The 27,729-nt window shown below is 36.9% G+C and overlaps 1 protein-coding gene across 1 annotated transcript in view; it reads left to right on the top strand.

The window, feature by feature from the left end:
* The first annotated feature begins 4,497 nt into the window (after positions 1 to 4,497).
* Positions 4,498 to 27,729, top strand: part of HPGD (15-hydroxyprostaglandin dehydrogenase) — a 28,382-nt gene continuing 5,150 nt past the window's right edge. Inside the window, exons 1-5 of the mRNA XM_019733237.3 lie at positions 4,498 to 4,934; positions 5,258 to 5,381; positions 8,512 to 8,618; positions 15,418 to 15,514; positions 27,227 to 27,303. Of these exons, the coding sequence (XP_019588796.1) occupies positions 4,842 to 4,934; positions 5,258 to 5,381; positions 8,512 to 8,618; positions 15,418 to 15,514; positions 27,227 to 27,303 (498 nt within the window). The 5' untranslated portion in view covers positions 4,498 to 4,841. The remainder of the gene's footprint in view (positions 4,935 to 5,257; positions 5,382 to 8,511; positions 8,619 to 15,417; positions 15,515 to 27,226; positions 27,304 to 27,729) is intronic.

Genomic DNA, 27,729 nt, shown 5'->3' with positions numbered 1-27,729 from the left:
TTAACCAGACCTAGAGCATACAATTAGCAAAGAAGAGACTGCACTTAAACATACTTCTGTCTAAGACAGCCGAGTGTGGCAGAAACAACAAAAGCTTTGGAGCCACATGACTTGGGTTTGAACCCAGGTTTGTTTTAAAATTCAGAGTGTCAGAGTGTTGGGATAGGTCATTTGTCTTCCATGAGCCTCAGTTTCTTCATCTGTAAAAACAAGAATAATAATATCTACCTTTCAGAGTTGGTAAAACAATTACATGAGATAACACACAAAGGAACAAGAACATAGTAGATAATAGAAAATAGCTCCTTTATTGCAGTTTGTGGAGGCAAAGCAAAGACAGGAACCCTAGACACCAATACTAACAGAAACTGCCTTATTTCAGCAGGGCTTTGGGTTTTAGTAAAGAAAAAAAGTCATTTCAGTATTGATTTATATGTGATCATTTCAAAAGTAAATAAGCTTATACCTATCAGGTGACTGACCCGTGTCTGAGCTGGGGCCTGTGATTAGCTGCACCTTGGGATATCTGTGCTCTTTCCTGGGCACAGAATGAAAGACAATCGAGTTAAGATTGGCCTGACTTAGCAGGTCAGAACTGAGCCAACTAAGACTAGTGTGTGTGAAAATATACTGGGGGTGCCAAAAAAGTGTCTACAAGTGGACTCTGGTCAAAACATTGCTCAAGCAGTAGTTCGCTGTAATCAGAAGTGTCTGGACGCTGATGGTAACCACTCTGAGCACCTCTTGTAATTGCAGAAGTCAAATGTGACTTGTATTCACCTTTTGTTATCAGTATATATCGAGTATTACAATTTTAATAGAGTTTTCCTTTCTTAAAATGTGTACACATTTTTTTTTGACACTCTCTGTATTCGATCAAGAAATTCTGATTTGAACCTATTTTTGACTTGTATTTCTTAAAGAAATTACTATTTAATCATGGCTAAAAGTACTGCTCAGCTACAATGATCTCAAAATAAAAGGTTTAATTTAAAAAAAGAAGAAGTGCCACTCAGGAGTCAGTCATACCCTGAGTCAAAGTCACCTCCTTCAGTATTCTATGTTAGTGACCTTGGCCCAATTCCCTAACCTCCCCAAACCGGTTTGCCTCATCTGTAAAATGACCACAATAATAACTACCTCACAGTTTGGTTGTGAATAATAAATGCAATTATACATGCATAGTGCTTAGTGATAATAGCATTTACATAACATTTGCTATGTGCCAGGCACTGATCTAAGCACTGTATTTATTTAACTCAGTATAGTCTTCACAACAACTTTATGAAATAGGTACTATTATCATCCTCATTTTCCTGATGAGGAAGCTGAGATTCAGGGAAGTTAAATAATGTGCTCAAGATCACAAAGCTTGGAGGTGGTGTGGCTGCATTCAGACCTGGACAATCTGCTTCCAGGGGCAGTGCTTTTCCCCTCTACAGGGTGTCTGCCTCAGTAAATGTTCAATGCCCGGGACCTGCCACTGTGTGAAGGAAAAAAATCATCCCTTTTAATTTTACTGTTATTTAATTTTGCATCATTTTGTTAATTTTCATTTTAAAAGAACTTTAAACAACTAAATAAAATATAACCTGTGAATAGGAGTGCTTTCACAAAATTGTACGAATGATTGTTTATTTCAGATTTCACTTAGTTTTAGCTAAGAATCCTACTTTTAATGACACAAATCACATTGACAATAGAAATATATAGCTAATGTAAATAAAACTCAATAATGTTATGAACATAGAAGCTGAGAAATACATAGCAAAGCTCTCAGGAATAGGCAGGGATGTGTTTACTGGGTAAAGAGTGCTTTTCCGTTTTAGAATATACGATACATCATGTCCTGTAGATATCTTTAAGCCAGTATGTACATTTAACGTAAAATATAAAATATCAAAATATTCTTCTTCAAAAATACCATACCAATGTTTTTTTTTTCCCAATTTTATTTTTAAGTCGTGTTAAAAGGTAATCATGGTATATGGGACATCCCACCATCCAGTTTAAGTTTTCCAACTTCTCTTGAACACATATCTCATATTTATCTGTCCTTTATTCAACATGTACAAGCACATACTTTGCATGACCCTGCGCTGGATGCTGGTGACATCCAGCGGTAAAGACACAGCTCTCTTTGAGACACTCGGAGATAGTGAGGTAATTACAATAATGTGATCGGTGTACACACAGTTAAGTTTTCACAGCTGAGTTGGAAGATGAGTGAAGAAAGTGGGAGGGGAAGGACAGTCAGGTGAGCAGATTTTGTAAGTCACAGGCCTGAGGCTGAGAGAGTGGGGTAGGTTTTAACAGACAAAGCTTCTTAGAGTGCAAAGAAGGGCTACAATGAAGATCTGGGGCATGGAGTGCCTCCTAGGCAATGCCCTGGAGTTTAACTATTTTAAGGATTTTAAAAATCATTAGATCTATTTTAGAACATAGTGGGAGGACTGTGGAAATTTAATTGGAGTTGACAATTTTGGGAGCAAAGACGTTATTCAGAAGGCTAACTGCTGTTACTATCCCAGCAGAAAGTATAAGGGTCTAAACAAAGGCAGTGGCAGTAGAAACTGAGAAGAAAAGGATTAAAAGGTACTAACGATGACTTAGATTCCAGTCTTTCCTATGTGCTAAAAGCAAAACAAAAGCAAAACAAACAAACAAAAAAACAAAAAACCCCACAGAAAACAAAACTGTTTCTTAAATTTTTCTCTATCGCACAGGTATTATTTATTAATCATCAAGAATAATTAGTTAGAACTAGTATTTAATGTGCCTTCTAAACTTACTGCTAATTATTGCCCTGAACAATTCAAAGCATTTTTTTTCCATCCTTCTTTCCCTTGTGCTCATCAGAGTACTTGGCAGCATTTACCACTCCTTTCTTCTTGAAACTGTTTTTCCCCATATGTGGTGCAACACTTTGCTCTCCCAGCATGCTTCAGGGTCACTCTGTTGTGGAAGTCTCCGTTCTTCTTGCCCATGCAGTTAAGAATCAAAGGTCAGCAAGCTGATGAGTATGCAAACAGGGTTTATTAGTGATATGGTCTCAGGGAAGAAAACAGGCCTAGCCAAAGTGTGAGAGAGACATAGGCTCCTGGTCCTCTTGTCCAGGATTTGTAGTTTGGTGGGTAGGGTGAGGGAGTTACAGATTGACTTGGCAGGAAAAGGTGGTGCATGCTCTTCCACGGGAGGACGTGACCTCCTAAGTTGGGTGGAGGTCTGTTCACTCAGATCCTAATCTTGCTCCAGACCACCTCTTGTCATCTGTTGTAAAAACAGATACAGTGGCTGGAGGCAGTTAATCAAAGCTATTTCTGAGCTTTTTCTGTAGGCACCATGGACCCCCTCCAACCCCTCCTACTTCGCTGCCTACATTTTCTAACTTCTACCTACAGTAGCAACTTTAGTGGTTCCTTCTGTCTCTTGTGTAAGTTCTTTCCTGATAAATAAATGGTTCCTTTTCTTCTATGTTCTGTGCTTGCCACTAGAGGTGTTGGACTTTTGTCCCCACCCCCTTTTTTGTTTGGTCCTCTGCTAGTCTCTTTCAATATAATACCTCAACTTACTCTTCACATTGCAATTTTAATGATCATGATAAAATATTAATCTCTCTCTTCTTGTCTTAATTTCTCAATATTTTTTTCGAGACTCAACTTCAAATCAACTTTGAGGACCTGCTTCAGTGGCTTACTGCCAACATATATGTTACACAGCCTCCCCAAACATGCCTTCCCTGCTGAGCCAATCACCCCTCTCTGTCCGCTAAGCAGCAAAGAAGTACACAAAGTTCATTTCCCCAAGTGCTTAGATTTCTTTGTTCCTGGAAACAAATGCCAACAGGTATTAAGTTTACAGAAATAAAATCGAAGCCTGTGGGTGATAACATGAAAAAAGACAAAATAAAGTGACGAGGTCAGCGAAATAGCCCCAGCTGAATGCATCTCAGTACACAGCTGTACTCAAGTTCCTGGAGGTTAGGGAACCTCTGTTCCACACTTCAAGCCTCCAAAGCTAGTATGATTCAACTAGCAAAGATTCCATTGAGCCAAGAATTCACCAGGCTAACAGCGATCTGGAAGTGCTGTGCAAGTCAATGATGACAGTTCTTGCGGAGCAGTCTCAAGATGAAACACAATTGATATTGATCTGAAACAGAAGTGCCGTCACGATTCCCAAAGTCCCAGCCTTGAAATAAGATTCCAGGTTTCTGGTCAGAGCACAGTTCACTTCTCATTTCCAAAAGCTGTACAAGTTTGTCAAAAACACAACTAAGTAAAAACAAAAACAAAAACTGGTGTTGGTTATCTCTGCTCCCTCATCTCCACCCCAATGGCCATGAGATTGGAATTCAGACAATAACTTAAATTGACACAAAAGAGCAACATCCCTAAAATTTTGCTTTGTTTGCTTGTTTTTGTTTGGGGGAGGGGAGGGTGGCGGGGGTAGGAGGGGACTTGGAGTCAGGAGGCGGAAACCAAGCTCCCAAGCCTCTCCTCTGCCTTCCTTTTATCTGGGTGGTCTTCAGCGCACTGAAGGGAAATCTCTTTTAGAAAGAACCTTTCTGCTTTTTCTATCAGCTCACCGCCAGAAGGTTGACCGAGGCTGTGACCTGGATTGGCTGAGAGTCAGGAAGGCAAAGATCGCGCAGCTTGGCTCCTGGGAGCGCTCAGACCAGGTGACACAGCCTTGGGTGTCCCGGCGTTGGCTTGACAGTTTCATCCCCGCCCACTCGCTGGAGAGCGCCCAGCCGGGGTGCACGCGCGCGCAGGGGAACATAAAAGCTGCGGCGGCGCGGAGACACCGAGCTCGCCCACCGCCCGAGCTGCGGCCACATCATGCACGTGAACGGCAAAGTGGCTCTGGTGACCGGCGCAGCGCAGGGCATCGGCAGAGCCGTTGCAGAGGCGCTGCTGCACAAAGGCGCCAAGGTAAGAGCGGCGCCCGGCCGCGGAAACTTGTCTGCTCACCGGGAGACTCGCCGCTCTCCCCGCGCACCCCGTCCCCCCGCGCCAAAACCCAGGGGTCCCCGGGAAGACAGGGAGGCTGCCCCCCAAGTGCCCACCTTGCCACTTCCAAAAGCTGCTGAGGCTGATGCTCTTGAGCAGACCTCAGAAGTGACTGGGAGAGAACCTGAACTTTAAATGCCGAATGTCAGGTCCCAAAGAGGAGAGTCCTGTGGTTTATTTACTGTTCGTCCGTGTGTCTGTTTCACGAGCTGCGCAGGACGTGGACTCCTTTCCTCTATCTACAGGTAGCGCTGGTAGATTGGAATCTGGAAGCAGGTATGAAGTGTAAAGCTGCCCTGGATGAGCAGTTTGAACCTCAGAAGACTCTATTCATACAGTGTGATGTAGCTGACCAGGAACGACTGAGAGGTAAGAGGGGGATCCATCTATCAACGCGGAGCACGCAACAGCCTTCAACAAGCAATAACCTGAAGCAGCCCGGAGTCAGAGAGCCACCCTGGGGCAGGCGGTCGGGCCTGCTCCTGGAGAGCAGCTACCTCTAAGCTCCAAGATATAGCTTGGAGTGTTATGTTTCCTACTGACATCCCAATAGCCACAAAAACAAAGCGGGGGAAAACCCAAGTCTGCTTGAGAAACCCTTTTTTTTTCCAGTCATTTGGCAGCGCATAATGTAATCAAAATTCCTTTGGGTATTCAAAGACAGTGCTGCTACAGTAATTATTAAATGATTGAAATTGCAGCTGGAACTTGGAAAGTTAAATGTAGGCTAAGGGACTGTGACAAACAACTTCTCCCAGAAAGCTGGAAGACACCGAGTCCAGTTACAATGAAATGTGGCAGCCTTTCTCTTTTAAACGTAGGAGAATGCAGGATTAAAGTTCATCATCACAGACGTGCGAGGTGCTTTGAACCAGATGTTCTCTTTGGTTTTTCCCCCCACTTTAAACGTAATAGTAGCTGTACGGCAGTGTTAGAATGGCAGAAGAAAAGTTTCTATCAGACTTTCCTCAATGCTTTCCTGTTTCCGTCTACTCACTTAAAATAGAACAATCTACTTGTGAAATATCAGGGACAGTATCGGTGTACACAATAAACAGATTTGGTCATATAGAGGCCCAATAGATTTACATGAAAAAATACTTTTTTTTTTCCGAGGAAAAAATAGAAAAAGAAAATATTTGTACAAATACTTCACAAAGTTTTATTGAAAGACTGAGTAATTGTTAAGTACATATTTAAGCAAAAAAAAAAAAAAAAAAAAAAAAAACTTCCATAAAAATCATTCTAGTACTCCTGGTCTTAAAGGGACAGGGAAGTATGACTTTCTTTGACAATGTTGGGATATTATGTGACGACTGAAAATGAAGCGGCATGTTAAGAAGGGAATGTTCCCCTACAGTTAAGGAAAATTGCTTTAAAGGAAGATACGTAATTAGAATCTGGAAATGCTAATAAAAATCTATACCATGGATTACAAGCATGAGTAGACGAGATCTGTAGACAATGCTGGTGGAATATATTTCACCAGAGGATAAAGTTTGTTGGTTGCATGTGATATCTTGGATCCAGAACAGAGGCATGTCAAATCTCAGTTTCCATGCTGATGGAATAGGAAACAGTATAGATCATCTGGAAGCTATTTCTGTCTGAATTTATGTAGTTTCACATGTGACATTTAACCTTAATTGTTTTGCTTTTCTGTATTTAAAATTAGTACCTTGACTGTAAACACATTCCTTAAGGATAAGTGATTGTGGAGGAGGACACTCAGATACATAATGAGTGGCCAGGGAAAGGCATGTGGTCATGAGAAATCCACATGTTGTCTGGAAATCAGCACTTATTTGCACTTGAGGAAAACATGGCTTTGACTCTTCCAATTTCAGAATTTAATGCTGACTACAGCTTTTGAAACGGCTTAGACTGTGACCAAGGGAGACTGCATTGAAATCATAAAAATCCAGAGGTAAAAATGTTCTTGGAGATGACCAAGACATAACTCATTTTACAAATGAAAAAAGTGCAACATGGAGGGTTTAGCTCAATTATAAAGAGTCCCACAGATACATGTCAGCAAGAGCTAGATTGTAAATTGCTTGAGCCCCAAATTCAGTGGTAGGTCAGAAAGAAGATGATGTATTATACATTGCTAAGAGAAGAATCTAAGGAATGCAGTAGAGATCAAAATGAGGAAAGAAAATTAAAGAAGCAATTAGATATACATATTTAACAACCTAATTTCCTATAATGTGAATGTAGAGTTCTGAAGAGTAGGGCATACTTGGGAAAGAAGGAAAGAAAAAGAAAAAAGTATTCCTTAGATGTTTTCCATTGGAGGACCTTTTCTGGAATCAGTTTGAGATCTTCAGACGCATTTAAAAAATTCTGTGAAACGGTATTTATTTTGTTGTTTTCCATTCCATTATGGTAAAGGGTAGTGTAAAGGGCACATATTAGAAAATCTTGCCACTATTTTTGTCAATTAACTTGCATAATATTTTATCTATTTGGGAACTGATTAATCCATGCCCTCCTCAGTATGTCTGGTTGTGGTTAAAAATTCTATGATTTTATTTCAATCAAAGTAAAGTTTGTGTGAATGTACTTTTTTCAAGGAATTCACATGTTGGCCCCAAGACCAGAGAACACATATCTGTCATTTGGAAGAGCACTAACAATGGTTATCGATAGCCTCAAGTAATAGAACTAAAATCAATAGTAAAAGGCCCAGGGAGACAATTTAAATTAATAGAACTATGTAAAAGTCAACTTTGAGAAATAATGTGTTTCTCAATACAAAGGTAGTAAAAAGCCTATCATGAACTGCCTTAGGACAGTTTGCCAGGACTGGATATGTGGTTGGACAATGAAATGAGTGACCTTCAGGCCTTTGAATCTTTGCAAACTAGTAATACCAAGTAGTAATAATAGAAAGAAAAAATGATGAAATAGTAAACATTAAAGTTACAGTGATCAAATAAAATCAACTGAATAAAAAGTTGATTTTACTTACTAGGATAGCAAAACCTAGTGACCATAATGGATCTGAAAACACAAGAAGACTTGTGTTTAATATAACACTTTATGAAGATAATATGACATTAAGAAAAGGATATTTGTCATAGTCTAAACCACAGAGCTTCAGTAACTTCTTAGAGAGATGCTGGCTGCCCAACTGACTTCCAAGAGCTCTTAGCTTAGGCAGGTCAGTTCTCTAAAATGTATTCCATGATATCACTGCTTGAAGAACTGTAAGGTGCATACAAATCATCTGTAGATCTTACTCAAGTTAAGATTCTGATTCAGTAGGTCTGTGGTAGCCACAAATTCTGACTTTCTAACAAGTTCCCAGGTACTGTTGGTTGATGTTACTCACTCACAAACCATACTTTGAGGAGCAAGGCATTAAGTGATACTCTAAGAGTGTAATTTTCACTATCACAGTGGATACATAAAAATTGATTTCATGGCATAAGATAGGACTTAAATGTATACATGGAAATAAGAACATATCTGTAATATCTCTTTTTTTAACTAGATACTTTCAGAAAAGTTGTAGACCACTTTGGAAGACTGGACATTTTGGTCAATAATGCTGGAGTGAATAATGAGAAAAACTGGGAAAAAACGCTGCAAATTAATTTGGTAAGCTATCTTAGCCATGCTTTTTGCCTAAAATGGCTTAATAATGTGATATTTTTAAAGGAAAAACAGTTCTTATATTCATGGAAACAATACAATGACTTGTAATATAGGAAGAGAGAAGTTACAGACAACTAGGAAAAAAAGCATTTCCTTTTACAAATAGCAAGACATTTGAGACGTTCAATTATGAAAATAAATCTGTCTTAAAATATTAAAAGGAAATATGAAAAAGAACATGGTTTATTACATAACTTAGGAGTTGGCAAAGTATCGCCCACAGGACACACTAGCCTGCCATCTGGTTTTATATCATCCACAAGCTAAAAATGGGTTTAGATATTTAAATGGTTGAAGAAAAGTAAAAAGAAGTGTAAAAAGGATGACAGCATGTGACATTTACACATTGTCTCTGGCTACTTTTATGCTACAACAGTGGAATTGAATAATTGTGTTAGAGATCCTATAATGTGTAACACATAAAATATTTATCATTCTCAAAAGATTGCTAACCCTGGCCTAATTTATTTAAAAAATAAATCTTAACTTAATTCCAGGAAGATAACAAACCAAGACTAAAATGACTTTTGAACTCTGCAGTTATTAAGATTTTTGTCCTGAAAGTCAGAGAGAGAGAGAGAGAGAGAGAGAGAGAGAAAGCGAGCGAGAGAGAGAGAGAGAGAGAGAGAGAGAGAATGTTTAAAGAAACCTGATAACTGCTTTTCCTGAGTTAAGACAATTCTATGATTTTCTTCTACTTTAGGCTAGTAATGTAAGTGAACTAAAATGAAAAATTTCTGACTGTGAACCATACCTATATCTCTTGGCTTAATCATACTTTATCGAGATATATTTTTTAATACACCATTTAATTTGCTTATTTATACCTAATTTAATTTTGTATTTGTGTCTCTTTGCTTTTAAATGACAGTAGCTTATAATTTTCTTTTCTTACAATATTCCTATTTGGTTTGAGTTTCAATTATTCTTTTACTGACTTTTCTCTCCTGATATATCATTTTTTGAACAGAATGTAATCATTTCTCAAATGACAAATGTTAATTTTAATTTGCCTACCTTTTTCAGTAATTCTGTCAGTTTGGATTCTATATTATAAACTTATAGTATTTGGAGCATAAATTGCTAGTGATTATAATTTATTGATTTTTGATTTGGTTTTTAAGTTGTATCCCCTTTTACAACATGTGATGTTTTGATCCATTCTGTATTTCCATATGTAAAATCAATGCTGATGTTTTCTTTTGGTTCACATTTACCTAGGCAAATCTTTTTTCTATTACATTATGTTGAAAATATAAGTAACGTTTTATGTCAGCTTTGTCTTTTACTGACAGTATAGTATGAGATCTCATTTTATAAATCCCATTTGGGAACATCTGCTTTTTATATTTGTGAATTTAAGCCACTTATATTTACTTTTACGCTTCTATTAGGATTTATTTCTTCCACTTTACTTCACATTTTATATTTACTAAGTTTTCTTTCTTTTTCTGTTTCTTTCTTGCATTCCATTGGATAGCTTTAATTTTCTTCTGCTGGTAAGAAAACAGTATTATTTATTTAACCTTTGGTGGTTACCCTGACTTATGAACCATATTTCATTAAGTCCTTTGGTTGTCAGATTAAAAAAAAAATTGAATATACAACCAATTGGGAGCTTCAGGAATTTTTAAGAATATATTTTTATAAACTTATTCCACTCTCCAAAACCACCTAGTGACACATTTTTTGAATCAGGCTATCCTAGTGAAAAAGCACAAATCATGCAGCAGCTTTCTCCCTTTAGCATCACTACTGATATTTTTAATAGTTTTATCATGAATACGTATCTACAGATAAAGGTCACATTTATAAATAGAGGCCACTATATACAATGCATTCGTAACAGACACCTACTGGGTCTTTTCTCTGAGAAGTCAGATGTCAGAAAACAGTGTGAAACGAGTTAATATAAGAAACGTGAAAAAAATGAAAAGATTATAGAATTCGAATTATCTGTCTTCATCCAGCTAAGAGAGTATGTTTGCTTGAATATAGCCTAGGTGAATAAACATCTGCTCCAACCTGGGAACTTCCTACATTGTCTGAAAGTAGAAAAATCTGAAGACCAGTGGAATGTTATTTGACCCCTTTGATTACAATTCACTCTCCTGGATCCTTCCTCATTGAAATTTAGCTGGCCTTTATTTTTCTTTGGACTCTGCTAATATAGGCCACTCCTTAGTCTAACTCTAGGGACTGATAACATTTATTTAATTTACATAGAAAAAGATATAACCTTTGTTCCCCATGTTTGTAACTTTAAAACATCGTGTTACTTCACCTCCTACCTAGGACACCCATTGCAAGGGTAGATTAGAATATGACCAATCATTGTCTTTCCAACTTGATTATCTCTGTTAGTATAATGCAAATATTTGTGTGTGGTTTGTACAATAATATTTTTAGATTCTGCTCTGAATGTAATTGGCCTCCTTATAAAATCCTGTGTGTACTTTTGCACATTTTTCCATGTTCCTGTCCATGTCAGAGAGTAGCCACTTTGTTAAAGGACCCCACTACATATCTCTCCCTCTTCTGAAATCTCATACATCTTTATACCATTCTTATAGGATGTACCTATTTTTCAATTTTTTTAGAATTATTATTTTATAGAATTATTTTTATATATGTGTAATTTTGCTAGTATGCTATATAAGCTCTTTTAAGACAGAAAATTATTGTTTTGTGTACAGAGTAGATGTTCAATTAATATTTATTGGGTAAACTGCCATTCTTTGATGTTTCACCTACAATGGATATTCAATTTTGTGTTTTAATGCATGTTGGGATGATTTCTTATTACATCAGCATTGCTAAACAGTATTATCTATCCTTCCACTTTTACTCCTTACTAAATTTATCCCTTCCTTATTTTTTGATCTCACCACTCCTCCCACACAACAGATACATTAAACCTCTTCCCAGTCTTTTGTTTCCATTAAGTTATTCTGTACTTCCTCCTTAGTCCGGAAGCCAACCACACCAGCCTTATTATAGCAGCTCAGAGTTCACTGGGAATGTTCAGAAAGAAGTCTTTGTGTAACTATCAAAGGTTACTCTGGCAATTGGACAAGGTAGATTTAACTTTGAATATTGATAAGGACATTCAGTAATGTACTGATTTTACGTTTTGAAGCTTTAGTAAACCTAAATAATTCATCCCCATCCAAGTAGGATTTACAATCTAATTTGGACATATAATAACATATATTGAATTCTTTAGTATATTCAATAAAAATTAAACAAAATAGATAGCTATTGCTGGTGATTTTTTTTTCAGAATTAAAAGATTTGAACTTGGAAAGGGTATGCATTTAGAATTAGTCAAAAGTAGATTTTAGTCCTGAATTTAGAATTCATGAACTTCTGTTGTATTTCTCTGATCTTAAATTTCCCAGTTTGTGAAAGGATGACGATAACCTCTAAGGATGATTAAGTTTACATAAATTTGTATGAAGCATCCAGCACAGTGCTACTACATAGTATTCACTCAATAAATTGTACTTCTCGTCTTGAGTATAAAAACCTACACTTTCTTCATTCTCACTACCTCATTTCTATATGAGGTAGTTTCCTCTTCCCTGCTCTACCTCTAAATGAAGAGTCGAGGAAATGGATAGAAATGCTGTTGTCAATGTGCTCCCTTTTCTTGGTTCCCAAGATGTTGATTACAAATTAAATTAGTAACTACTTTTGTTAATGTTACTCTGTAATATCTAAAGATCCAATTAAACTATTGTACTTAGGCAGAATTTACTAGATTATAAATAGCTTCTGCAAAGGCAAAGACATAATATTTACCCCCTACACAAGCAAAAATTTAAAAAGACTGAACATGAAAAACAAAAGATGAAAAAGGATTTCAGAAAAAAATGGTCATCTATATTAGTATATTCCTTGAGAACTGGGCTGGAGAAAAGACAAGAACCTGAAAGGCAAAGTTTCATGATTTAAATGACAGAATTAAAAAAAAAAAAAAGTTGCAGTGTAGGATGAGATCCATAAATAAACTAAAAGGAATCCCAGCGTGGAGGGAGATGAGATAAGGGAAATGCCAGATTAGAAAATTTTAGTAGCATGCACACACGTTATATATGTGTGTATGTAAAAATGTAGGAAGACATGATGCCTGATAAGAAGAGTTAAACAAGTAAGCTATTTGTCCATTTATCTGTATTACTGAAGAACTATTCCCAGTATAGGGGAATTGATGAGAGTGGTTTTAAGTTATAGAATGATGTAGTGAAAAAAAATAATTTCAGATTTCGAATATAACACAATTACAATTTAAGTATTATATATAAAAATTGTCTCTTCATAACCAAAAATATTGAGAAAGCATGCTTTAATTAGATAATTTTGTCAATAACTGGATTTTTATTTATTCTCACTATGTAAAAATAGACATAGGAATTTTTTTGAGAATTAAGTATAAAATTTTAACTTCCTTTACAAAATGGATTAAAATATACTGTAGAGTCCAGCTATTTTGTGTGTGTGGCTAGAAGATGTCTATAATTTTCATTTTCTTTTTTTCCCTAGATGCTTGATATTATAATGACTCAAACTATAAGATATAGAGACATTGCCAAAGGGTAAAAATCCATACTTAGAATATTAACAGAAAATATTTTATTTCCTAACAATTCCTAACAATTGTTTCCTAATAATTTCTTTGATATATTATCTGGGAAAGGGAAGACATTATTATAGTAAAAGAAAAGCAGTGAAAATATCATCTATATCATCTATGCACAGTGAAAGCATTAGACCTTGTCATGTAGATTTATACCAAGAACACTTTCATTTGAAAAATTACTCACTTCTTACCCTGATAATGGATGAGAAAATTATCCTTTGTCTTCCTTCACCAAAGATCTGGGAATAAATATTGCTTTTTTAAAAATATAAATAAATAAAGTTTACATAGTCTCAGATTTTCTATCTAGCTGCCTCTTGCAGATGTCGAAAACACAAAAGTGGGGTGTCAGCAAAGCTGTAAATACCTGAGAATAAAAGCGTAGCACCAATATGCGTAAACAGAAATTCTGTCCAGACATGCTGGAGACCCGGGCAGAAACTAACAACATTTAACTGACTTCAGTAATTTCAGCCATCTACATTTTTTCCTTCTTACGTAAACCATTAATGTTTTGTGTTTCCATTTTAAAAGGAATCACGTGGAGATTTTACGCATTCTCCCTAAGCTTACTTAATATCAAACTGACACATGGCTTAAATGAACAGAATCTTCAGTTTACCTTTATGTTCTAGAACTCCTCTTACTAGGTAGAGAGGCAACGCTGAATGCTTGTCAAGAAACTCCCAAAGGACTTTTTAAAATAAAAAGAAGGTAAACACCAATATGTGCCTTCATTTACACACTCGTTATCTATCGTATTATTTTCTTTGCAGTATTGTAAAGAATGGAAAAAGGAGGACTTAAGATGTCCACAGAAAATTTTCACCTTTTAGAACTGAGTTGGAAGGGAGAGGAGTTCTTAAACCCAAAAGGGGCAAAAAAAAAAAAAAAAAAAGGGTTTCAAATATGTTTCTTATCACAGGTTGTTTTTGGCACTGGTGAATTCTTCGATGTTAGAATAAAACAGAAAAGGTGCTTACATGTAGAGATGAGTAGTGAAGCAGAGTAAACCATCAAAAGGACATTGCAAGCAGTGATGAACAAAATTAAGTGATAGACATTACTGGAGATTCTATGTCCAAGTAACAGAACATCTCCCATTCAAACTGGGTAGCACAGTTATGTGACCTCACACAATAGGATTGCGGTGTCAGGATTGCTTGACACTGCAGCTCAGTGACATCATCAGGACCCAGTTTCTTTTCATCTCTCCCACCCGCCATTCTTCATGCTGGTTTCATCATAAGGATGCTAGCGATATCACTGTTTGTCCCAGTCAGTGCATCCATACAAAGCAATGAAAAAGGAGTAATGTCATCATTTCTTTCTGGTTTTCTTAAGAGTAACGAAAATTTTCTCATCAGCATCCTCTTCCACCTGCCTTCCCCAACCCAGACCCCACCTCCAGCTGACTCCTCCTCAGGTCTCACTGGCCGGAAATGAGTCATATGCCAGTTCCAAAAACCAATCAATGGCAAGGAGAATGGGCTTTCCATGACTGAATTAGATTAATCAGTGTCTACACTAAAGCTGGGAGATCACCTTTCTCTGTATCACATGGGGAAGAAGTAGATACAAATGAAAAATAGAGTTTTTATTAGGGAAAAAAGCAAATAAAAACTGTGTAGGAAATTAAGGGCTATCAACTATTTATATATTGCAAGATCTTAGAGAATTAAACAGAGCAGATGAATGTGGACTCTCCAGACATAAGAAACATATGCTTCTAAGAAGGGTAATACATTTTGTATCCAATATTTATAAAAGAAAAAGAATATATAGAATTTTTAAAGAGGTTAAGAATTGAGTTAAAGTTGACAAAACACTATGGGAATACAGCCTTTATCATAAAACCTCAGATTGGGCAACTGAGTGAAGTTTTGCAGAGATGTGATAAGTTCTACAATGTTAGGCAGAAAAAAGAGAATCCAGGTCCAGTGACTAGCTTTAGAAAAAAGCCATTTCTGAACCTTTTAAAGGCCTAGTTTTTACAGAAGTCTCCTTCGGTGCCTGAGATAGCAATAAGAACACTGGCATGTGGTTATATGGCAGAGTCTAATGGTTATGTTGCTTTTCCCATTCATGTGTCTGGATTAGGTTTCTGTTATCAGTGGAACCTACCTTGGTTTGGATTACATGAGTAAGCAACATGGAGGTGAAGGCGGCATCATTATCAATATGTCATCTTTAGCAGGTAAGAACACTTACTATGTTAACAATAATTTCTTACTGGTAATTTGGGCCACAAATCTTCAAAGTATATTTATTATCAACTTGGGTTTGGAATTGAAACTTTAATTTTTGATTTATCTTTAATGGCTCTATGGAATTTTCTATTGCATAATGTCAAAAGTTTGAACTATATGCTTATTTCTATTATTCTAAATTATGACTTTGTACATTATCTTATAGCAGTACTATTTTAAAAAACATTTATATATATTTTCAGAGTTGTTTTAAGACTCCTAAGCAGTAATACATGTGAAAGCACCTTTGACAAAGTGGAAAGTACAAAATGAAGATAAGGTGTCTGATCTCCTAGGTGATTTTAGTAAAAGCGTGTAATTGTAAAGTGTGGGGCATGTAGTAGTTGGGATGTGCTGTGGAGAGGCCAAACTTTACCTCTACTCTCTTAGGGTCTATGATTGGGCCTGAGAATTAAATCAACATGAGATAGATTAACAGGAGAAAAGCATGGAGTTTTACATGTATGTGGGAACCGCCAGAGGAAAATGAAGACCCCAGAAGTAGCTAGGCCTATGTGTTTCTAAACTAGGTTGAACAAAGAGAAGCAGTTGTGGGAAAGCAACTAATATATACGGGGAGGCTAAAGGAAGATAAGAGTTATTTTATTTTAAGGAGGTCTGTTTGTACAGATTTCTCTCAGCCTTGACTCCGGTCTCTGGTGATAAGAATGTTGCTTTCCTCCTGGTATAGGTAGGGCATCTTTTACATTAGAGTTTTAGCTCCTGCTTTCAGGAAGAAAATGGGAGGTCAGAGTGCTTTTCTCACATCTGCTGTTTTTCAAGTGCTTCTACCTCAAAATAATCCTTAGGCCAAAGTAGCATATTTTGTGGTGGCCTATTCTGCCACCCTTCAAATGCTGAAGTGCTATAATAAATAGATCCAAACACATAATGGCTTACATATTAGCACAAGTTTATTTCACATTCATATATCAGCCCAAGGCAAGATTCTTATTACAGGGAACCTCTGCTGTATGCATTCATTTGGAAAATGAGGCTGGCAGAAGCTCTGCTGTCATCATCATGGAGCTTTCATGTGGCATTGGTGGACACCTCTCCAACAGAAAGAGAAAGAGAACACTGAGGAGGCGTAGCTGCTCTCTTATCCCTCCTTCCAGTAATGCAAACCTCACTTCCGCTCACGTTCCAGTCTAGAATTTAATTTCAGGGCTCACCTAACTACAAGAGCGTCTGGGAAATATAGCCTAGTTGTGTGTGCCTAAGGAAAGAATGGACTTCAGTGGACAGTTAATCATCTCTGCCACAACATGCAATCCAAACTGTTTCTTTCAAGGCAGTAGGATTTAGTATCAGCTGATAATGTATTACTCAATAGTAACTATAAACTTTTGGCAGGAACTTTTGGGGCAACTTAGCCAGATGCTGTACTTTTAACATGTTAGAAAAAAACTCAATGTTCTTGAATAGTTCTAGGGATATTATAAAGTTGTAAAAGTCTGATCAATAGTGACAGCAAGTTCTAAATTATTCATGTCCCAAAATAGTGCAACTTTCTTAAATTATCTGGTTGGTTTCAGTTAGCGTGGTCATTTCAGAATAGGTGTCCCCCCCCGACCCCCCCGCCACCTACACACACACACATACCTTGTCCTCTATCTCTCAGCTCCAGGAGTATCTGAGGAGTCAGGTTTGGAGGTACCTGTGACTTTTTTCTCATTCCTCTGGGAATCATTGTCAGGTGGTCCTTAAACCACTGTAAACCTGATACCAGTGGAGACTTCAAAATCTCCTTTATAAGTTCTCAAAAATAGACTCACTTTGTGAGTTGCTGAAAGACAGAATGGCACCCCTAAAGTTACCATAGACCTAATTCTGTAAATTTTTCAGGATAATCAACTTGTAAATTATAACATTTCCGTTCTAAAGATACATTCAATGGTAAGAACATGGCAATATTTAAGCTAGTTAGCCCCAGAGAGGACCAACGTTTATTCTGGGAGGCCGAAACCCTGAAGACAAATAGTCAAGGCTAAATCTACATGATTTTGAAATAAAACCATAAGAAACAAAACATGAGTGATGGGAGAATTGACAAGAAATATTTAATATTTTATCAAAACTAGAAATGTAAAAACTTGAGGAGGTAATCAAGAGATTCCATTCCGTGGAGTCTCTCTCTAAAGCTAAAGGGTGAGCAAAGCTTGGAGAACCACGAACACTAACTGTACAGGGAGCCCTTTGCCCTGTCACTGGAGGCAGTGATTTCATCTCCGGAAGGCTGGAAGGCCTCGGGGTTGAATCAATTTAGGACTCTCTGAGAGAGATTCTGTACCATAAGAGGAGGAAGCTTACTCGCCCTAAAGACCATGAATAGAGAAATGCAATGTCGTACTGTCTTTTAGCCAATAAAAATATTTAACTGTGTAATTAACTTTCATTGGGCACCCACTGTTTACATGATACTATTTCAAACACTGTGCATGCACTGTCTCATTTAATACAACAACCTGTGAAGTAAATTCTATAATCTCCATTTTGTAGATGAAGAAACCATGGCAGGAAAAAAAATCAGTATCTGCATAAGCTTACACAGCAAGCAGTAGAGTTGGAATTCACAGTACAAACAGCCTGATAAAAACGTCTTATGTCTTAACCACCAGATTATCTATCTCTTCTATCTATGAGTTTGTTAATCTGTCTCTCTATCCATGTCTATGTTAGCCTGTGAAGTAGAAGACACTGAATTCCTATAACTTGATTAAGCCAGTGTAATTTGCTAGTACCTTCAGGCCTCCTGGGCACTGCTTTAATCTTAACACTACATTACTAAACGTTCAATGAAATGTTAAGCTTTTGCCCCAGTTGACACACAGAGTAGAGCCCTGAAAACATTTGAGGAGCTTACCAAAGTCACAAGTCAAAACACGCCATTGAGAAGAGCAATTTAAGGATTACAATTAGAGGTCCACTTTGCTTTCCTGGCTAAGAGCTCGGTTTATCACACTACACATCCCTGGGTGTTGATTCTCTTCTTACCCATCTCAGAGCCATGTGTGGACCTTTCTGTAATCATGCAGATAAAATAATGAATGGATATAAATTCAACGATAAGATTGTTTTGGTTTTTAAATTACCTTTCTAGCACCCTTTACAGTTTAATGAATACCATAACATTCCAAACTGTTTTTCCCTCTTGATAATCCTTCTGACAGGCAGGGTGACTCTATTTATAATGATTAAACAGTTTATCTTTATGCTTTACTTGCTTCGGTGCCTTCATCAGTATGAAGGAGGCACCCTCCCTTCTTAATGTCCAGCCTCCACACCCACACCTGGTGCATTTATACTGCTTCCTGTTGCCACTGGCCACTCAGGACAGCCCCTGCTATATATATCTCAGTCCACCCAGGGCTTTCTCACTAAGGTATCCTCATCTCAGAGCATTAAACCATATTAGCTTGTATTTTATCTACTTACGCATAATGAGATTAGTTTGACAAAATGAGATTAGTCTTCCCATAATGAGATTAGTTTGACAAAATTAAGGGTTTTGTAAAAGTAGAAGGTAAATGTGGACCTCTCCATCTTCACACTTTCCTCAGAAATGCTTTCAACAATTTCATACCTTTGAAGTCATAGCATGTTGGTAGAGGTCAACCAAAAAAAGTCTTTGAGGCATTCCGGAGTCAACGTATTTTCCCCAACTTTATTGATGTATAATGAACAAAAGTGTAGGAAAAGTATTTCCAATGTTTGCTTCCTTGTGTTTTCCCAACTCTCCTTCTTTACACATTTTTCCTCTTTTATCCCTGCTGCTCACTCTATTAAAGGCATAGCTGTGGGTTACATTCAATGCAACCCAAGTGTATCCTTATGTTACGATCTCTTGCATAGATTCAGTGGAGTCCTCCACTGTCATAGTAAAAACCTTGACACACTGGTTTGGGCAGAGAAGTTAATGAGTAATGGCCACTGACGCAGACCGAGTATCAAATGCAATTAATAAGTTTAACAAACAGAGGAGTAGTTAATGTGGAGAGTGATTCCTCAGCATATGGAGGGAAGGGTGTGCTCCAGTCCGGAGCCCCAGAAGTTGTTTTGATCATTGTTAACCATATAGACTCTTCTATGCAAGGTTTCATTTGTAAACATAATATATAAACCTGCACTCATTTTGTCACATTCATCCGTAACTATTAAAAAAAGAAAAAGTTGGAAGGAACAACAGAAAAGAGTGAAGCGTGGTTTAATGTACATAATTAAACAGCTGTGTTCCCATAAAACATCCCATGAGAGTCAAGTGTGCTTCGTAAATATTTAGTTACTGAAAACAATGGGAAGGACAAAGTAGTTTTCATAGAAAAAAGGAATCTGTCCACCAGTCCTGCTTCCACCTCCCTACATACTCAGCTACTGAGGTCTTGGTGTTCACTGGGGGCATTCTTTGTGCCTCTAAGACGACAAGTCACGCAGTCGCATTTTGTGAGACATCCCATGAGAGCCTATTTATTCTAAGTTGAAAATATTAGAGTCTCAAAGAAAATACTGGAACAGCATAGAATTTTTTTTAGCATATCTTAAATATCATCCCAGTGACATACATATTTGAGCTGTAAGTTTTATGTAAAATAATGTAATTAGTTTGGAAGTGCTAAAGTTACCACTTTAACAAATTCAAGTTACTCAAACATATGTTGGACATTTACAGAAAGGGAGTGGGGATATAAAAGTAATTAGGCAAAGTTTCTACTCCAAGAGTGTGTGTGTATGTGTGTGTGTATCAGTACCTCATATCAATATGGCAGAACTAAATAGTTAGCATGGCATAGACCATTTAAACAGAAACATGATATTGAGTTGCAAGGCATCAGGACTCCCATGGCCTGAAGAGCAGTAGTTTGACTGAAATGTCACCACAGATCAGAAATTTCAGGCAAAAAATATTGATCACCTTTTGTCTTACCCAGGGCAAAAGTAAAAAAAAAAAAAAAATCACTATTTTTGATATTAGGCAGGGAGCCTAACATAGCATCTACCAAGTTCCAGGCATTGTGATAAACTCTTGGTTATATGTATTACATTTAACTTTTACAAGTCCCTACAATAGAGGTCAATTTAATAATCATCAATTTATAGTTGAACAGCTAATCTCAGACAGGCTACCTAACTTGGAAAATGCAGTGAGAATTAGAAGTAATAATAAAAGCAATTTTATTTTGCTATATTTTAGTGTATGTCATGGAATGGATGCACCGACATTGTCTGGATCATAATTGGGCAGAGGCCAACTAGTATGAAAATGTGAGCCATCTTTCTTGCTTAGTACTGGCAAAGTTCTCCATGGTGTCCCTTTTGTTGTCTTATGGCTTGAAATTGTTAAGAAGACACAGACTAGAAGGTATCAGTAGGAAAGATTAAATATTTATAAATCGGCCTTTTGAGGGATGGATAAAAGATTTAGAGTTCCCTAGCCTTGGTGAAAAAGAAAAAAAGACTCTTAGGAAATGAATAATCTTCTAGAATTTAACATAGACATTACCTAGGGACTTTGTTCAGATGCAGATTCTGACACAGTAGGTCTGGGAGTGGGTCCTAATGCTGGTCCTTGGACCACACTTTGAGGAGCTAGTCTCTGGTTTTACATAGGATATTCTTTGAGTGGCTGGGAAGCTCATCTCAGTTTCCTTTGATCACAGCATAGGCAGTGACTGGACTGTTAGGAAGGGTTTTGGTGGAACACGAGGAGCAACTTTCTGAGAATTAACTAAGTTAATTCTTAAAGTTACCTTTCTGGAAAGATTTTTATTATAGAAGATGTGTAGTAGTTTTATGAAAGCTTATGCCTTTTTTTATGTCATGTCACACTTTAAAACATGATTTGTTTATGGCAAACATGAGACTGAGGGGAAAGCAGCATCAGATAAAGTGTTTTCTTATGTGGAAAAAAATCACATGAGGAGGAAGTTCACCAGTTACTTTGGTCAGCTCTCTGCACGACATAGATTCTCAGTAGTTCTCCTTTCTTCCTCATGTTAGAGAAGTGATGGTTAAACACAGAAAGATGGGTAGACAGTTTCTTTTTTGATTGTAAAGAAAATGTGAGGGATTCAGATGCCTGCTTTTTGGCACAGCTGCTGAGCTCAAGTTTGTCAGACAAAGACCAGTCAGTATCCTTAGATTCTCAATTGATTTTCCTAAATTGAATTTCTTTAGCACTTCTGTATAGTCTATTTTACATGGTTTCTAGCCATTTAAAAGAAAATATGTTTGATGATTCAGTACAATTGCCCTGTCTGAGCAAATTTTGGTTTTTTGCACAAAATCTTTTTGAGGTTTTTATTATCTGTGACAGGGGTGTCCAAACTGCGGCCCGTGGGCCAACTGCGGCCTGCAATCCATTTTTCATTTGCCCGCAGCAAATTCCAAAAGTATATTTAGTTTACTTAAATAAACCAGGTGAGGCAATCCGTACGTCACCTAGAGTGAGTGGCCCGGCTGTTTGTGCATTTTACCGAATATGGCCCTTGGTGAAAAATGTTGAAAAAAGTTTGGACACCCCTGATCAATGAGATGTAGAGATTAAGTTTATCTCTTGTAAAACATGGATAGAAAGGACATTAAAGATGGAAGAACTAATGTGGAAATGGAAATTATGTTTTATTTTTCTAAGTGACTTCCTTATTTGTTCTATAATTATCTATGTAATTTTTAGGCTTTTAAATTTTTTTAATAATTATTTCATTAGTCGGTGGCCATTTGGTGTTATTATCCTGAATGGTTATAAAAAATATTTCTTTTTTGTGGGTAGAATTTCTCCTTCTCTTGGTCTTTCTTTTTATTTCTAAATGTGCAGTTATGAGAGACTAAACATGTTACTAGTTAGACATGTTATATTTAGTAGAGAGCCATTTTGCAATTCTATAAGTAAACTTGCACAATATTGGGCCAAGAATAAGTATTGAAACATCTATTATTTTTTAATGTAAGGTATCCATTTTTAAGCACAAATAAAAGATTTCTCACAACATTAAACAAAATGTGACATTTCTTTCTTTAGAGACTGCTTTCTCATTGTCACAATCCTTTGTTTCATTGTTATTCTTAAACATTTTAAAATAGACTATATAGAAGTGCTAAAGAAACTCAGTTTAGGGAAATCAATTAAGACAAAATAAGTTCCTTGTGCATATGGGAATTAATTTGGAAGATTTTAAAAACCCAACTTAATTCTAGCAACTAATTGGTGTAGTCATTACACTGGCAAAAGTCCCCTGAAGTGCTGCTTCATTATACCGTGTTTCCCCGAAAATAAGACCTAGCCGGACAATCAGCTCTAATGCATCTTTTATATTATATTAAAGACCAGGTCTTATATTATAGTAAAATAAGACTGGGTCCACCACCCGGTAACTGTGTTTGACTCAGGTGAGCTCAGCCTGTCTGGCACCCAAAGTCTAAAACCACTGTGCTGTAATCCCGATTGACAAACTTGATTAAGAGGACATTTTAAAATGGTTAAATATTATAAGAAATAACATTCTGGTAAAATGGTGGTCCTCCCATTAGTTTTATGTGTTTCAGTTGACTATATTTAAAACATGTTTTCACTTCATTTGGCACTTAATTGGTTACTAAACACGTATTTCTAAAATCAATTCACTCCTATAAAACCTTTTGAATTAGGACACACTATATTTTCAGGAAAGAAAACTAATGAGATATATGGCAATAAAGAACCCAAACTTCCCTCTCAGGAGCTCAATACAGAGTAAGAGATCCTGGTTGGAAATCTAGAATTTAAATTTGAGAATAGTGTGTGTGTGTGTGTGTGTGTGTGTGTGTGTGTGCGTGTGCGCGTGTGTGTCTGAGAGAGAGAGAGAGAGAGATATTAAATGAATTTCATCCTCAGGAATGGGTATGGTCACCTAGGGAAAGCATGTGCATAGAAAAGCAAAGAGGACCAGGGACCGCTCTGGACTTCTCCAGCATATTCATGGGCCTGGTCAAGGAGGAAGAGCCAACAAAGGACATGAGAAAGAGCCACTAGCGAGTGTGAGGTAGAAGGACCAGTGTAAATTTAGAGGGAAGTGTTTCAGGGATTATTATTTTAAGCAGAATTAACGGTATTGATTGCTATTGAGGAAGGGATCAAGCAAGATGAAGACAAGAAATTTCACCTTAACAAGATGTTGGCCGTTGGCAACCTCCCTAAGATCTGTTTGACTGGAGTGGTCAGATGAAAGTATGATTAGAGTGAGTTATGGAGCAAATGGGAGGTGCGGAGTAGAGACGATGAATATAATAACTCTTTTGAGGACTTCCTGTTGTCAAGAGAAATGGCATGATAGCTGGGAAAAGATGTGAAATCAAGAGAGATACCATTTTCAGATGAGTGATACTGAGACATGTTAATATCTCGAAGAGAGGGATTCTCATTTGATAACAGTGACCACTCTAGGCCTCTTAAAATACTTTAATTCTTATGACACAACACTTAGCTTATATTCCTACCTCCACTGGTTCCTCCTTCTCAGTCTCTTCTGCTTAGTCATTCTCTACCACAGAGGGCTGCTCTGTATAGTTGTGCAGGTTGTAAATCAGGAACATTAGGGGGCACCGTTTATATTATACAAACTACCCCATGAATGGTGTCCCAGAGTCACACCATGCACACTTGGCGCAATTCTCTGTGTGGACCCTTATCACCAGCCTCAGAATGCATTTCTATTTGAAACACATAGAAATTTTATATGTTGATGTTGTGGGTTTAAAGTAAGTAATAGAAGTATGGTTAATCAATACTAAAGCTAAGCCACAGTAGCAGTAATAATATACTTGTGAAGGAAAAATGGGTCTTGAGATCCAATAGAAAATGTTGGATTTCTGAAAAACTTTCACCCCAACTAAAATCATTGTAAAAAAAAAAAAAAAGAAAAAAAGAAAAAAAGGAGCTTTTTTCCCTCCATGTAGCCTCCCTTTTCAAAGCAGCAAACAGAGGTAGAAATAGTAAGTCTTCACATTTAGAGTCACTTGGCAAGTTGGGGACAAAGCACTACAGATCACTAACCCACCCTGCCTATTGGAAACAGGAAACAACAGTTAAAATCTACATGGAGAGATAAAGAAAAGCTCTCTATTTAACTGGTTTAATCTATTTAATTCATTCTGACTTGCCTAAATAAAGTAATTGAATAATAGGATTCTCTTTATTTGTAATACCCCCAAACTGGAAAGAACCCAAATACATTCAACAGGTGAATGTATATACAATTGGTGGGTTTAACTTACAGTGGAATATGATCTGTATCTGTTGATAACACACTACAACATGGGTGAACCTCAAAATAATTACGCTAAGTGAAAAAAGTTAGACAAAAAGAGTTTACACTGTGTGATTACATTTATATGAACTTCCAGGAAAGGTCAACTAATCTATCGTGACACAAAGCAGCGGATCAGTGGTAGCCCAGGGAGAAGGAAAAGGCAAAAGGAAAGGATGACAAAGGTACATGAGGAAACTAACGCAGGTGATAGATATATTCCTTATCCTGATTGTGGTTGTGGTTTCATGGGTGTATACATATGTCAAAACTTATCAAACCATGTACTTTAAATATATGCCGTTCACTGTATGTCAGTTATACGTCAAAAAGCTGTTAAAAAATAAAGCAAAAAGGACTCTTGATTTCTGCATGTATGAAATTAATTTAGGCAGCCTTTGATCTAGTGTCAGAATGTGAAAACAATGCAAGAGGAAACATTTTGCAGCCCAACAGTGAAAATATCATTAGTATATGACACCAAGATTCATAAAACCAAGTGCCACTTTGAAAATGCAAACAAATTCCTTCACGTTCTGGTTGCATTTCCAATTCTACCTTTAAAGGGAAGTATGTCTTGTGCTTGCTTCTTCAGCAGAACCAACATAACAGTATTTATTTCACTTCTGTGACACTTCGAACTAGTTTGGGTTCAGAAGTTCAGTACCTCCACATACATAACAAAACTTTGTTCCAAATTCACTTCATGAACATGTATGAACAGCTTCTTTGTGCTTTTTTGTGGCTGTGTCAGCGAGCTTATCTCTGATGAAGGTTCACTCTGCATTTCCTGCAGCCCATGAACACCATCCCACAACCACTGCCTTAGTCTCTGAAACACTTAAGGAGAGTGTAAAACAGCGACTAACTTAAAAGAACAAGCAGCAGCAATGTCTGGTGCACCTACTTATTCCCTTATCTCAAACTCCTAATACAACTGTGTATGTACCCTGTACAGACATCATGACGTCTTGTTAACTGACACCGCCAAACTTAATTAACTTACACATTTGAGTTAACCTAAAAACAAAACAAGAAGAGAATCACATGTTACAGTACTTTAAGATTATTGGGTGGACGCACAATATGTGAACTGTCATTCTCAGGGATTTAAACTGCTCTTGAGCAAACATTCTTTATAAATTGAGACCTGGCAGGCACCCAGGGAGTGGTTAAGATCTGCATTTGTTGCTGAACTTTGGCACAACATGCTGAACTGACTGGTGGTGTTCTGGGACTAGTTAGCTGGGTGGAGATGAGTATGCCGCAGCAGAATAATTGAGTATTATTAGCATGATTTTTGATATTAATAACAGAGTCATCAGGGAGCACTCTTTCTTGACTCAGAGAAATTACAAATTAAAAAAATGTGAAAACTAGTTAATTCAAGAAACTAATTAAAAATTGAAATATACAAATGGCTCTCATTAAACGTATTACCATTGAGTAGATGGAGAATTGAAATTATGAGAAATAAGTGTGATAGTAATAGTTACTACAGTAAAATAGGTTTGTTGTTGTTGTTGCTGTTGTTATTTCTTTGGGTGAAGGGGTGGGCCAGGAGGTAGGGGAGAAAAAATACAACACTGCTACTTTTGTTACACATGCAAGGATACTACTTTTTCTCCAGACCATGAATTTAATCACATGCTTGAACATTACTATTGTGTATATGTGGAAAATTAAACAAATTTTACAATTGCTTGAATTCTGTTGTTGAGTACATAATTATGAAAGGAAATAAAATAGGACCATAGGTTTTTATTTCTGGTTTTCTTTTCCAAGGTCATAGAGTGAGGACATCTAGGCACCGACTATAGATCAAAATCAAAAGAAGTTAACTTTTAATTTTCTTAAACACTTAGAGGCATCATTTAGTGTGATTAGTGACAGGGAAACGCATACTAATATATAATGAAGACAAAACTCATCTCCAAATTCCACTTCAGTAATTTAAACTCCTTCAGCCATTTGAAGACTTTAAAAATGTAGAATATGTACTTTTTAAAATCATGAGTTAAAAACAAAATTAGATGGTAACTCTGTGAATCTAAAGATGATTATCTTTCTGTTTTAGATAACACTGACTTCTGTTGACAGAAAGTCAGGGAGACAAAAAAACTTACATATCACACTCGTGGCTGCATCCCTAGGCTGTAACTTACCTACCATAAATTCTGGACAGTACAGTAGAGATCATGAAAGGAATAAACTATGCTAAGACTAGTGATTTTTACAAAGTTGTCTGGTAATTATTTTAGTGTATTTTCTAGATTAATTTTAAAATGAATAGGCACAAATTATTCATTTGCATAGCAATCATTGGGTTTTATCTGCTTATTTTTTAATAAAATTATTTACATTTTGTGTTTGTTTCAGGGCTCATGCCTGTTGCACAGCAGCCTGTTTATTGTGCTTCAAAGCATGGCATAATTGGATTCACACGCTCAGCAGCGGTGAGGATATAACAACCACAGTATCTCTTTGTCTCTTTCTGTATCTATATGAAACATGAGTTCCGTAAAGTCAAGGGGAATAAATTCAGAATTCAATACAGCTGGGTAAAAGATAGAAAAATAATATTATACTACAATCTTTATTGTAGAAAATAATTTCAGATCACACAAAGGACCAAGTCAAGAATAGATAACTTTAAAACGAAGTAGATGTGTTCTTGAAAAATATCCTAAGGCTAAATAATGGGAAGATAGTCTTATAAATGAGTGAGAGAATGGGGGGCAGGCTGGAGGGGTGGGGCAGGAATTTACTTCGTAGTCAAGGACAACGTCTCCATGGAGGCCTAGGGTGAAGGGTGTACAGAGTTTAGAAAAATATTTTAGACCTAATTGACCACATGCATTGATAGTGTGAAATGGGAATGC

This window comes from Rhinolophus sinicus, chromosome 15, assembly GCF_057876585.1.
Source record: "Rhinolophus sinicus isolate RSI-liver-muscle chromosome 15, RSI-T2T, whole genome shotgun sequence".
NCBI lineage: Eukaryota > Metazoa > Chordata > Mammalia > Chiroptera > Rhinolophidae > Rhinolophus > Rhinolophus sinicus.
This window is presented reverse-complemented; position numbering and strand designations above follow the sequence as displayed.